At 43.1% G+C, this 14,688-nt stretch overlaps 1 protein-coding gene across 4 annotated transcripts in view; it reads left to right on the top strand.

Annotated features, from left to right (window-relative positions):
* DENND5B (DENN domain containing 5B) overlaps nucleotides 1-14,688 on the top strand; it is a 235,509-nt gene that overhangs the window by 153,160 nt on the left and 67,661 nt on the right. For 2 of the 4 annotated variants that reach the window (XM_029053480.2, XM_029053470.2), the window contains 4 exons: nucleotides 1,589-1,739; nucleotides 7,596-7,689; nucleotides 8,602-8,712; nucleotides 14,357-14,488. In XM_029053480.2, coding sequence (XP_028909313.1) covers nucleotides 1,589-1,739; nucleotides 7,596-7,689; nucleotides 8,602-8,712; nucleotides 14,357-14,488 — 488 coding nt within the window. The remainder of the gene's footprint in view (nucleotides 1-1,588; nucleotides 1,740-7,595; nucleotides 7,690-8,601; nucleotides 8,713-14,356; nucleotides 14,489-14,688) is intronic. The other 2 variants (XM_029053489.2, XM_029053493.2) reach the window with 1 other exon arrangement.

Genomic DNA, 14,688 nt, shown 5'->3' with positions numbered 1-14,688 from the left:
GCCTTTAAGTGTCTTTAACCATCACCGAGTCTTTGCTTTCGATTACTACATTTGAAGCTTCCCTCCTGACTGTAAACTTCTTACAGGCAGGGATTATACCTACCAACTCTTTAAAACTGTCCCAAGGGCTTAATACGGTGCTCTGCACAAGGGAAGCACTCAGTTAATAACATGGATGGATTGACTGACCTCTCTGCCAGGGGAGAAGTCGGTGGGGGAGCTGAAATGCAGATTCCCAGAATAAAGGACCAGATTATTTCCCCCAGAACTTCGGCCCATCTGATGTCCTGGGTTGTTCAGGGTTTAAAAACAAAATGTTCAATAGGCGGAGGCTTTCAACTCAACTCGTGTTAGTCTTTCAGAGCATGGTCACCGTCGCCTCCACCTTTTGTAAAGGTTTGTCCACAAGTGCACTTTATTTAGATTTACATAGCACTAATAATGATTATTGTAGTATTTGTTAATAGCAAAAAAGTGCAAATGGAGCCATTACAAATTGTAGTATTAAGGAGCCATTAATTGTAGTATTTGTTAAGCACTTTCCATGAGTCAAACACTGTTCTAAGTACTGGGGAACGTACAAGATAATCAGTTCACCCATAGTCCTGGTCCCAAATAGGGCTTACAGTTTAAGTAGGAAGGAAAACAGGGATTGAATTCCCGTTTTGCAGGTGAGGGAACTGAGGCACAGAGAATAATAATGATGGCATTTGTTAAGCGCTTACTATGTGCCAAGCACTGTTCTAAGCGCTGGAATTTAAGTGACTTCCTAAGGTCACACAGCAAGCGTGCAGCGGTGCCAGGATTAGAAACCAGGTCCTCAGACTCCCAGGCCCGTGCTCATTCCACTAGGCCACACCGCTCCCCTATCCTAGGAACACTAACAAATTAACCATATATGTATGTAACAGAATAATAACTGGGAAGAATGATGTAATAGATTGCTCACAGTGAATAAACTAATTTTTGCCAGAGCCCTTGCAAAAAAAAGAGCTTAGAAAGCTTAAATTTTGACCCAGCATATTGTCATATTTTTCTTGGCACATCAAGCTTCTTTACAATTGGCTCGTGGGCCATATTTAGCATCCCGTTACTGCTCTAACCACTGGGAAAACTCCCTCAAGCTTGAGTCCTGGACTTGATCAACCACTGCAACTCTGTCCGGCCTTTATTTCTTGGATGCTCTCTTCTCCTTCCTACTTAGATTATGAGCCCAGTGGGGGCCAGAGTCTGTGACCTGATTATCTTGTATCTTCCCCAGCCCTGAGAACAAGTGCTCGAATTGTAGTAAGTGCTTAACAAATACCATCATCATTACTTGCAATTCCCCTTGTCCACTCTTGTCAGAAGTCCTTTTTTTATTTAAATAACTACCTTTTTCAGATAACATAAATAAATAACCCGACAACTGTATTCGTCACAAACCTCCTCGTTGAAATGGACACGGTGCCGTTCCCTAAAAAGTCCTCGGAAAAATCTACTTTAGCCGAAGTACGAGGTAGAATTCCTTGTGGTGATGATGGATAGGTGTATTCTGGAAGCTTGATCTAATGCCGTTTCTCTGACCGGCTGTACGTTTTATTTCCAGGTCAGTCGATCGAGCAGCGGCTGATGAAAATGGATCACACTGCCATCCACCCTCATTTGCTTGACATGAAGATCGGTCAAGGCAAATACGAGCAGGGGTTCTTCCCCAAATTGCAGTCGGATGTCCTGGCAACGGGACCGACTAATAATAAGTACGTACCCTGTTCAGTAAATCTGCAAGCTACCGGAAACCTAGGGATAAAGAAAGCGAGGGAAAGAGACGGTCCTGAGCACTTAACCTTGAGAAGTAGCATGGCCTAGTGGACAGAGCCTGGGCCTGGGAGTCAAAAGGAGTCATTTAGACTGTGAGCCCGTCATTGGGCGGGGATTGTCTCTCTCTGTTGCCGAATTGTACATTCCAAGCGCTTTTTACAGTGCCCTGCACATAGTAAGTGCTCAATAAATACTATTGAATGAATGAATGAAGGACCTGGGTTCTAAGCCCTGCCCTGCCACTTGTCTGCTGGGTGACCTTAGGCAAGGTGCGTTACTTCTCTGGGCCTCAGTTAACTCATCTGATAATAGGGATTAAGACTATGAGTCCCTTATGGAACAAGGGACCTGATTAGCTTGTATGTACCCCAGCCCCTAGTACATTTCCTGGCACATAGTAAGCGCTTAACAAATACCATAGAAAAGAAGCCATTTTTCATCAACGGTCTGTCCCTTTGGATCAGTAAATTACAGTGGTATTTATTGAGCACCTACTATGTGCAGAGCACTATACAAGCGCTAGGAGAGTACAGTGTAACAAGAGTTGCTAGACACATTCCCCACCCATAACAAGTTTACAGTCTAGAGGGAGAAACAGTCATTAATAAGACAGATGAAAAGAAATAAAATTAAACCTCACAGTGGGGCTTAAAATAATATCTGGAGAATTGAAGGGTTCCTTTTTTTATTTTAAACAACTACCTTTTTCACATAACATTCAGTTTAGAATAATGAAGCTTTTAATGGCTACGTTCAGGAGTGAATGTGAGTGTTGTTCAACAGAAGATTGGAAAAATTGTACCACTATCATTCTCTCTGTGCAAACCTACTGGTTGAGGGCCTCCAGTGAATTCGTCAGGCTAGAAAACAGAGACGTGATAATTAATAGTTATGAGATTTTGAAGTGCTTACTTTGTGCCAAGCACTGTACTAAGCACTAGGGTGGAAACAAGCAAATCATATTGAACAAAGGCCACCACAACATTGTTCCCTCAGACCTTCCTGACTGGAAGCTGGAGGGAGTGTCCATTTCTTTCAGAGGGCTAGTGCTCATTTTTTGAGCTGGACTCCCAGACTTTCTCATCCCAGGTCTCTGACAAGACAGTCTTCATCCCCATTTTACTGTTGAGGGAACTGAGGCACAGAGAATTGAAGTGACTTTGTGTTAAGCACTGCTCATTCATTCATTCATTCATTCATTCATTCATTCATTCATTCAATCATATTTATTGAACGCTTACTGTATGCAGAGTACTACTAAGGGCTTGGGAAAATACAGTGCAACAATAAGCGGACACATTCCCTACTCATTACGAGCTTACAGTCTAGAAGGAGGGAGACAGATGGTAATATAAATAAATTAGAGAGATATACATAAATGCTGTGGGGCTGCGAGGAGGGGAAAAATGAAGGGAGCAAGTCGGGGTGATGCAGAAGGGAGTGGGAGAAGAGGAAAGGGGGGCTTAGTCAGGGAAGGCCTCTTGGAAGAGATGGGTCTTCAATAATAGTAATGTTGGTATTTGTTAAGTGCTTACTATATGCAGAGCACTGTTCTAAGTGCTGGGGTAGACACTGCGTTGTCCCACGTGAGGCTCACAGTCTTAATCCCCATTTTACAGATGAGGGAACTGAGGCACAGAGAAGTTAAGTGACTTGCCCACAGCCACACAGCTGACAAGTGGCAGCAATAAAGCTTTGAAGGGAGGAAGAGTCGTTGTCTGGCAGATTTGAGAAGGGAGGGCGTTCCAGGCCAGAGGCAGGATGTGGCCACGGCGGTAAGCGGACAAGACCGAGGCCCAGTCAGAAGGTTGGCATTAGAGGAGCAAAGTGTGTGGGCTCGGTTGTAGTAGGAGAGTAGCAGGGGTGAAGTAAGAGGGAGCAAGGTCCTTGAGTTCCTTAAAGCTCATGGTGAGAAATTTTTGTTTGATGCAGAGGTGGATGGGCAACCACTGGAGTTTTTTGAGGAGTTTTAAAAGCACTGGGGTAGATTCGTTGTTGGGTAGGGATTGTCTCTATCTGTTGCTGAATTGTACTTTCCCAGCGCTTAATACAGTGCTCAGCTCACAATAAGCGCTCAATAAATGTGACTGAATAAATGAATGAAGTTGATCAGGTTGGGCACAGTCCCTATCCCACATGGAGCTCACCGTCTAAGGAGGGGGGAGAACAGGGATTGAATCCCCATTCGGTAATTGAGGAAGCGGAGGCACGGAGAAGTGAAGTTACTTTCTCAAGGTCACACAGAAGGTAAGTGGTGGAACCAGGAATAGAACCTAGGCCATCTGGCTCCCAGGCTTGTGGTTTTTCTACTAGGCCACGCTGCTTCCCTACATTTATCTTTCCACCTTTGCCCTTGGAAAAAGGAGAATTGGGAGATGAAAGAAAGCCAGATTTCCTGAAAACCCTAATTTTCCCAGAGATCTTCCTTTAAAATGAAATGGCTTTAGAAGCTCCATCAGGGTGTAATGAAGATTGCATGACCTGTTTATGGGATACATTTCTGTAGCCACGTGGCAAGATGACATTTATCAGCAAAATTTTTCTTGTTGATAAGGCAAGCCTGCGGGATGGTAATGAAAGCTAGGAGAACTGTGGTTGCTGGTGTAGTTAAGGAGTTTGCCTTGTACTCTTAAACCCAGCCAGTTATCGCCTGGGTGGTACTCACTGACTTGTCCGTGATTTCTAAACAAAGAAAATGCCGATGTGACAAGAAATAGTGACCTTTTTGGAGAGGGAAAAAAAGGATGTGTGCCATTTGCTATAATGACCTTTTCATAGTGATTAGATCAGCACAGGCTTCGTCAAGAAAATATCACTTCATTCGTAATCCTTTCTCCATTAGGTATGCAGTATATCTTAATTTTTCATTAATTTTGTCATTAGAAGACCATTAATTTTAATTGAGATTTCATTTTCTTCTTGACATTGAGGTCTGCCAATTATGTCTCTTGCTCTCTCCATGTTTAAAAACTCTTGATTATTTCTACATCACATTCCAGGAGGTATGAAAAGAACTATTCTGAAAATTTTGAAGAATTGTTAGAGGAAATTCTATATTATGCTTGTTTAAAGTGAGCAGGATTTCAATATATGGCCATATTTCATCTGTCTTAAGGAATGTGTATTTACGATAGTAATTCACCAGGCAAAGAAATATTTATTAATCATTCAGTCAGTCGTATTTATTGAGGTCTTACTGTTAAGCGCTTACTATGTGCCAAGCACAGTTTTAAGCACTGGAATAGAGGGTAATCAGGTTGTCCCACTAGAACTCACACTTTTAATCCCCATGTTACAGATGAGGTAACCGAGGTACAGAGAAGTTAAGTGACTTACCCAAGGTCACACAACAGACAAGTGGCAGATTCAGGATTAGAACCCACAACCTCTGACTCCCAAGCCCGCGCTCTTTCCACTAAGCCACGCTGCTTCACTGTACTAAGCACTTGGGAGAGTACAGTGTAACAACAGACACATTCCTGCCCTCAATGAGCTCACAGTCTAGAGAGGGAGACAGACATTAATATAAATAAAGAAATAAATTACAGATATATATATGTATGGGCTGTGGGGATGGGAGGGAGGATGAATGAAGGAGCAAGTAAGAGCAGCGCTGAAGGGTGTGGGAGGAGAGGAGGGCTTAATCAGGGAAAGCCTCTTGGAGGAGATGTGCCTTCAATAAGGCTTTGACGTGGGGAGAACAATTATCTGTCTGATATGAGGAAGGAGGGCGTTCCAGGCCAGAGGTAGGACGTGGGCGAGAGGTCGGTGGCCAGATAGATGAGATCGAAGTACAGTGAGAAGGCCATTATTACCTAATAGAAATGCGTCTGCATCAATTGCCTAACAGTCAAGCGCTTATTCTAGTTTTTAAAGTAAGTGTAGTAAGTCGATTGTGCCCACAGGATGAATGAATTCTGTCTGTTGAGCTTTCCCTCGACTTTTGCCGGCTTTGTAACTTCCACACACCTAAAAGAAATGGGCTGTCTTTCCCTCTAGACTGTAAGCTCATTATGGGCAAGGAATGTTGGATTTGTTGGATTGTTGGATGATGTTGCTAATTCTGTTGGATTGTGCTCTCCCAAGCACTTAGTATAGTGCTCTGCACATAGTAATATTAATAATAATGTTATAAATTGTGGTATTTGTTAAGTGTCGACTAACTAGCTGTCAACAACTCTTCTAAGCACTAGGAGAAGATACAGGATAATCAGGTCAGACACCGTCCCTGTCCCACTGTGAGGTTCAGAGTCTCTATCCCCATTTTATAGATGAGGTAACTGAGGCATGGAGAAGTAAAGTGACTGGCCTAACGTCACACAGCTGACAGCTGGAGGAATCGGGATTAGAATCCGGGTCCTCCGAGTCCCAGGCCTGTGCTCTTTCCACTAGGCCAAGCTGCTTCGATTGTAAGAGCTCAATAAATTTGACTGACGGATTGATTCATTTCCCTGTTTGTTCCCAACTCAAGCGGCAGCTCAGCTGCCACCTTCCTTAGTTGATCTTTGGCTCGGTTAGGCGGCTCATTCTCCTTCCGTTCACACAGGGTGTTTCAGACTTGTTTTCTCAGTCTCGATGACGGACAAATAGATATTTTTTATGCTCCTCTTACCTGACTCTCCCACACCCTAAATCTTGACAGTTGGCCTTTCCATCCGAAACCCTTTTTTCCATCTTAACGCCTTTGATAGAGACCGGCATTTTGCTGCTGTCGTCCTCCACACTGTGAGTCAGTTGGTCAGTTGTACTTATTAAGTGCTTACTGTGTGCTGAGCACTGTACTAAGCGCTGGAAGAAGAGGGTACAAGAGAGCAGCATGGCTTAATGGAAAGGACACGGGCTTGGGAGTCAGAGGACAAGGGTTGTACTTCCGACTCCACCATTTGTCTGCTGTGTGATCTTGGACAAGCCACTTAACTTCTCTGTGCCTCAGATAACTCATCTGTAAGATGAGGATTAAGACTGTGCGCTTCATGTGGGACAAACTTATATCTACCCCAGTGCTTAGAACAGTGTCTGGCACATAGTAAGTACTTAACAAATACCATAATTATTATTATTTCAGTACAACACTAAACAGGCACATTCCCTGCCCTTGCCATTGTCTCTTTCGTATCCTGAAGAGATGGTAGAAACAGGCTTCTCTGGCAGTCAGAAAATCTGAGTCAATCAGTCATTCAATCATATTCATCAAGTGCTTACTGTGTGCAGAGCACTCTACTAAACACTTGGGAGAGTCCAATATAACAATAAACAGACACATTCCTTGCCCACAGTGAGCTTACAGTCTAGAAGCAGAGACAGGCATTAATAACTGAAAGGTTTTTTTAATAATGGTATTTCTTAAGTGCTTACTATGTGCCAGGCCCTGTCCTACACACTGGGGTAGGTACAAGTTAATCAGGTTGGACACAGTCCATGTCGCACATGGGCCTCTCAGTTTTAATCCCATTTGACAGATGAGATAACGTAGGCCCAGAGAAGTGAAGTGACTTGTCCAAGGTTCCACAGCAGATCCAGCAGATCTGGGATTAGAACCCAGGTCCTTCTGACTCTCAAGCCCAGGATCTATCCACTAGGCCTCAATCGTTGTCTTAATTCCCCATATTTGCCCCCTCTCTCTAGACTGTAAACTCGTGGGCAGGGAATTTGTCTGTTTATTGCTCTACTGTTCTCTCCCAAGTCTTTAATCCAGTGCTCTGCACAAAGTAAACACTCGATAAATACAACTGAATGAATGACCTGGAGTCCCTTCTCGGTTCTAACTTGGACATTCTTTTGTCCCGTCGTTTCAGTCGCTGGGTGAGCCGGAATGCCACCGCTCCACGGAGGAAAGATCGTCTCCGCCAGCACTCGGAGCACATCGGGTTAGACAACGACCTAAGGGAGGTAAGACCATTCAGCCTGTAGCCCCGGATTCAACCCGCCGGGAGTCCTGAGCATCCGCAGTGTTGACGTAACAAATAGTTACAGGATGTAAACAGGAAATTCAGGACTCCTAAAGATGCCAGCACCCTTGGAGTTTGACTTGAACAGAGGAGAAGATGTGCTCTTTCAAAAAGCAGTTCAAATGTTTAGCGTGAACTGTAGGTCTCGGAGCCTCTAGAGGATGATTCCTTCCATTTTCCTTTACAAGATTTCAGCTGCTTGGTATGAAAGAGAAAAGTGTACCTTAACAATAAACGGCTTATGTGGGAGCATCAGTTTTCAATTTTGCAGACAGACCAGAGAGGCCCACTCGTTTCTAAAGTATAGGATGTAATTCCTTGGGCTCATTCTTTTTTTTCAGGGCCTCTCCCTAGAATTATTTCCGAAAGAACCTGCCTTATTTTTTTTTCACTAAAAATCATTACCTTTGCGCTCTATTTGTACAGTTTAAACAAATAAAACCATTTTCTCTTTTGCTACCAACAACTAAATGATTTGATGGAGATTTCCATTTGCAGTTGTTGAAAAACTGCCTTTGGCCCCTTAACTAACTTTAAAAATCAGATGTGTAGTAATAAAGCAAAAGTCATTATTGCCATTTTTTATTAATGCAATCATGCAGATATTATTTGAAACACGGTCTTGTGAACTTCAACATAACTTGTTCAAAGCCTTTTTTTTTTTACGTTTGTGGTACTTCATTTACTTTTTCCCCCTTTTTCATTTTGCTTTGAATCATCTGCATGCTTGTTTTGCTTGTCTCTTCCTTTTTCTCTCTCCCTTGCTCTTCCTCTGTCTCTCTTTCTCTCTCTCTTTCTCCCCCCTCCACCCCCACCCCACTCTTTCTGGCTCCTTATCCCTACCTCCTCTTAGCCTTCCGAGGAGTTGTTGATCTGTCAGAATTCCATGGCATTCTGGGAGTGGGATCAGGGGCTACCACCTCCTTCACGACTTCCAAAAAAATCCTTCTCTGAGTGCTCCCTGGTATGTTCTTCAGCCGGAAGTTGCTTTTGCGAGATGTAGCGTGTGGAATCCTTGTCTTTGGTGTCATTGGAATCTCTCCTGCTTTAGGAATCTGGCTGGAAGTGCCCTGCACAGGACTGACCTCACAGCTTTCCAAATAGAGAAGAATCCACATCCCTTTCTTTGTTGTCTCCTTTCTGTTGTCTGTCAGCTCGGTATTCACCGCTAACAGCAGTCTTGACTGAAAGGACTCACACTTGTTGCCCTGGGTTTAGTTTCAACATTCTCAAAGTGTTAGATCATACCTTTTTTGCTTTTGGACTTTAATTGACTTAAATGCCCTGGGAGGGATCAATTAATCTACCTTTGAGAGCAGCATCTTTATCATACAGATCAATTTCAGTCTCTGAAGTCAGTGATTTTGGCAGAAATTAAAGGCAGAGCGTGAGAGAAATCATCAAACTTCCAGAAGCCTCACACCAGGAAGACGCTACCAATCAGTCAGTCCTATCTCTTGAGCGCTTACTGTGTGCAGAGCACTGAATCAAGTGCTTGGGAGAGTACAATAAAAAAATAACAGAAGCATTCCCTGCCCATAACGAGCTTGCAGTCTAGAGGACATTCTATTTATTGCTGTAGTGTACTTTCCCAAGTATTTAGTACAGTGCTCTGCAGTCAGTAAATGCTTAATAAATATGAATGAAGGAATGAAGGAATGAAGGAATGAATGAAAGTTCTGGGAATTTTCTTGACCTGCCGCATGGAAATAGGTGAACCCTCTCATCAGCTTTTCCTCAGTTAAGAAAGCGTTAGGGATTTCAAAATCAGTCCCTCCCACGACCCAACTCTCTCCCTCTTTAAATGTCTATTTTTCTTTCCCAGTACAGCACAGGAAGGAACACCTTTTCGTTAGGTTAGTAGTGGTATCCTTTTGGGCAACTTGCACGATAGAGAGATTTAGACTTCAAAATAGCTGTTCAATTTACAGCTCACATTACAAAATGAACAAAACGATTATGATTTAATTGAAACGTGGGTGGGGGTGTTTTTCAAAATCGCTCTAACACCTCAGTAGGGTTTTGATGGTTCAGAGCATCCCATCACCACCACCAGAAAAACAACTCAAGTTCATGCCCCTCCGATGGTGGGAAGGCCTAATTAAACGTCCTGTGGCTTTGGCCTGTTGACAGATCAGTCATCGATCAATCATTCATAGGTTTTGAGCACCTACCGAGTGCAAAATGAAGCACAAGTAGAAGCAGCGTGGCTTAGTGGATAGAGCACGGGCCTAGGAGTCAAAAGACCCGGGTTCTAATCCAGCTCCACCACTCATCTGTTGGATGACCTTGGGCCAGTGGCTTCTCTTCTCTGGGCCTCAGTTCCCTCATCTGCAAAATGGGGATTCGATGCCTGTTCTTCCTCCTTCTTAGACTGCCAGTAGTCCACTGCATTGTCAGTTTCTGGAGGGGAGGGATCATGTCTTGCTTCTCTGATACTCCCCGCAGTATTTAGCACAGAGCTTTGCACCTAATAGACACTCAGTAAATTCCATCAGTGAAGAATGGTAATTCCAAGATAGCCAAACATTCATTCATTCAATCGTATTTATTGAACGCTTACCGTGTGCAGAGGGCTGTACTAAGCACTTGGAATGTACAATTCAGCAACAGAGACAATCCCTGCCCAACAATGGGCTCACAGTCTAAACGGGGGAGACAGACAACAAAATAAAACAAAACATCTCCTGAGTGGTTAGCTGAAATGGGGCAATCATAGGAAGGTGGACAGAAGAAAAATATTAGACACAATGAAAAAAAATTATACTATTTGGCACAGCTGTGGACAGTTGGAAGCAGCTTGGCCTAGTAATAATTATTATTGTGGCATTCTAGGTGCTTACTTTGTGCCAGGCACTGTACTAAAGACTGGGGTGGTTATAAGCAAATTGGATTGGACGCGATTCCTTTCCCACGTGGGGCTCACAGTTTCAATCCCTGTTTTACAGATGAGTAAACTGAGGCCCACTGAAGTGAAGTGACGCCCAAGGTCACACTATGGTGACAAGTGGCAAAACTGGGATTAGAACCCATGACTCCCAAACCCATGCTCTAGCCACTATGCCATGCTGCTTCTCAACATGGCCTAGTGGTACAAGCACGACCCTGGAAGTTACAGGACCTAGGTCTTAAACCCTGGCCACTTGCTTACTGTGTAGCCTTGGGCAAGTCACTCAACTTCCCTGTGCCTCAGTTCCCTCAAATATCAGGTTGGGATTTCAGTACTGTCCTCCCTCCAACTAAAGACAATGAAACCCCAAGTGGGAGAGAAGCTGTGTCTAACCTGATTAATTTGTATCTGCTCCAGTGCTTCGAATAGCATTTGACACATAATAAGCGCTTAACAAATACCATTAAAAACCTTGCATGCATCCATTAGAAATGGGGTAAAGATCTTTCCATTTTTTTATGGTATCTTACTATTTCTCAGGCATGGGGAAGATACAAGATAATCACGTTGGACGCATTCCATGTGATTTAACAGAGGCAGCCTTTCCTACAGTGCCCGGCACATAGTAAACGCTTAACAAATACCATTAAAAAAAACCCCACAGACATAGTGTTCTGTCACAGTAGACACAGATTGTTGGAACAGCATTGCCTAAAACTCTCATTGCATTCTAGTCAAAATGCAGAGAGAAAACACACACCAAGGAATAATTGAACATTTAGTATTTCTTAGTTTCATATTCATCAGATATATATTTGTGTTTTTATAATGGTAATAATTATAGTACTTGATAGGCACTTACTATGTGCCAAGCACTGTTTTAACCTCTGGGGTAGGTACAAGTCAGTCAGGTTGGACACAGTCCCTGTCCCACATGGGGCTCCTGTTGTTAATCCTCATTTGGCAGATGAGGTAACTGAGGCCCAGAGTAGTTAAGTGACTTCCGCAAGGTCACACAGCAGATCGGTGGCTGAGCCAAGCCGAGAACCCAGGTCCTTCTGATTCCCAGGCCTGGGCTCTATCCACTAAACCACACTGCTTAGAAATAGTAAATGTAATATCAGTGAGTAAAGAGAATGTGGTGTGTAATGACAAGGCCCAATCCATCCTATATATGTTATTTAATTTAAAACAAACCTATAAATACAACTAGTTTCAATCATAAATCTTGTCTTATGCCATCGAGTTGTTTCCAACCCATAGTGACACCACAGACATGTCTCTCCCAGAACGTCCCCCTCTCCATCTGCAATCATTCTGGTGGCGGATCCAGAGAGTTTTCTTGGTCAAAATCCAGAAGTGGTTGACCATTGCCGCCTTCCACCCAGTCAACTCGAGGCTCCACACTCGACCCTCTCCCATGCCGCTGCTGCCAAGCACGGGTGATTTTTGACTTGTAGCAGATTTCCTGCCACTTACTAGCCACTGACCAAGCTAGGAGTGGAACGGACAGGCCTCTGCTCTACTCTCCCTCCCATAGCCAAGACTGGTAGAGGACTGGAAACTCTCCAGGTGCCACCCTGAGAGGGGAATCACAAATCGTTGAATGAAAATATCCTAGCTACTAACTCAGGGTCCCTCTCTATGGTTACTTTTTGAATTTGTTCACTTCTGAGGCAAACATAATGTTTCCTTCTAGTCCCGAGAATAACCAGTCATTCACTTTTAATCTTTGCAGTAGCACCAGTGAATAGATGAACGCTCTTTTGCCGATTAATGTTCAGAGTGCATTTTTATCAAGTGTTTTCCTAAATGACCAAATGACCGTTCATTTTATGAATTTTGATAGTTGAAAAACAAATAAGGCAGCAGTGACTCACAGCTTTCATAATAACCCTATTTTTCCCTTGATGAGTACTTGTTACCAAGAGGAAATGCATCCTGAGTTTGAGTACTTTAAAAACTTCTCCTTTCAGTTTGGACTCGTGAATTTCACACATTTAATTTCCCCTGTGGTGGCAATTACTACTCTTGAGTCCCCTTCCTCTCTCCTTTCAGGGTGAGGGAAAAAAAAGGGATAAATGGGGAGGAGGAAATCAGGTGCGGGCCAGTCCTTTTGAGGTTTAATTAATGAAATTTAATTAATTACTAGGGTGATTAAACATGAGAAAGGGACAGCTGACAGCTTGAGTGATATGCCCTTCAACTGAAAACTGTTCAGCATTGAGGAGGTGGACTTTCTGGCTTGGCCATTCCCAAAATCACTCATAATATAATAATAATAATAATAATAATAAAAGTGGTATTTGTTAAGCGCTTACTCTGTGCCAGTCACTGTACTAAGCGCCGGGGTGGTTACAAGCAAACAGGTTGGACAAGGTCCCAGACCCACATGGGGCTCACAGTTTTAATCCCCATTTTCCAGATGAGGGAACTGAGGCAGAGAGAAGTAAAGTGACTTGCCCAAGGCCACACAGCAGACAAGTGGCAGAGCTGGTATTAGAACCCAGGTCCTTCCGACTCTCAGACCCAGGCTCTATCCACTAAGCCATGCTGCTTCCTTAAGAAAGGAATTTATCATTAGGATTATGACAGTTTGATCGATTAACTCAGGTGTCTACCAACTCTGTTATACTCTCCCAAGCGCTTAGCCTAGTGCTCTGTATACAATAAGGAACTCAGTCGGTCATAAGTAATAATAATGTTGGTATTTGTTAAGTGCTTACTATGTGCAGAACACTGTTCTAAACACTGGGGTAGATACAGGGTAATTGGGTTGTTCCACGTGAGGCTCACAGTTAACCCCCATTTTCAAGATGAGGTAACTGAGGCACAGAGAAGTTAAGTGACTTGCCCAAAGTCACACAGCTGACAAGTGGCAGAGCCGGGATTCGAACCCATGACCTCTGACTCCCAAGCCCGGGGGTCTTTCCACTGAGCCACGCTGCTTCTCTTGAGCGCTTACTGTGTGCAGAGCACTGTACTAAGCGCTTGGGAGAGTACAATACAACAGTAAACTGACACATTCCCTGCTCACAACGAGCTTACAGTCTAGAGGAGGAGACTGACATTAATATAAATAAATACATTACTGATATAATAAATTAGATATAGTAAATAAATTACAGATATAACTGCCATTGATTGATTGATTGGAAGAATGTGAAAGATTCTAGTTCTCTTTGAGAAAAATAGTATATTAGAAATGCCCAGAAAATGATATGGCATTTTTCAACCTAGAAATTCAGAGATGTCGCTTACACGTTCTTTTATTCCCGAATTCTGATCATGTAGGAATTTGCAATGGGGTAAAAATGCTGCTCTCTTTCTCCATTGCGAAGATTTTCTGAAAATAAATAAAGCGAAATGTGTAAAAAAAGACTTGAGTGCCTATCAGGAAAGATGCTGCATAGATTAAACCCAGGGTACGGTACATCCCTCTATAAGAGAGTTGAAACCATATATTTTTGTTGAGATTTTTGTTTGCCCAACCAGCACTTAGCTCTGGCAGGGAATATTAAGGGATTTACTTCCATCATTGTGGAAATAATGAAATGCCTTTGCTTCTTTGTGCTTAAAACGAGCTAATTTCCTGCCACACATATAATTACACTTTTGGCATCTGTTTGCTACCACCACACTATTTGCCTGGGAGTAAGAAGATCGGAAGACTTTCAGGTTTTCGTGAATTTATAATGCGAGTTCTTTTTGTGCTTAGAAATATATGCAGGAGGCGAGAAGTTTGGGAAAAAATCTGAGGCAACCGAAGTTGTCAGACCTTTCTCCGGCTGTAATTGCCCAGACCAACTGCAAATTCGTGGAGGGTTTACTGAAAGAATGCAGAATGAAGGTAAGCATATGCGTTCAGTATAGTGTATAATATAGTGCATGCTGTCAGTGATTTCTGTCTCATGTTCTTTGTTATTCAGTCAGCACCCATGAGAAAATAACTCTCAAGTATCTGCAAGTGGGAGCTCGGGGTTCCGGAGTTTTTTTCTTTATTTGTTCATTTTTTACTCGTATTCGTTAAGTGCTTACAATGTGTCAGCC

This window comes from Ornithorhynchus anatinus, chromosome 2 (assembly GCF_004115215.2).
Source record: "Ornithorhynchus anatinus isolate Pmale09 chromosome 2, mOrnAna1.pri.v4, whole genome shotgun sequence".
Lineage (NCBI taxonomy): Eukaryota > Metazoa > Chordata > Mammalia > Monotremata > Ornithorhynchidae > Ornithorhynchus > Ornithorhynchus anatinus.
This window is presented reverse-complemented; position numbering and strand designations above follow the sequence as displayed.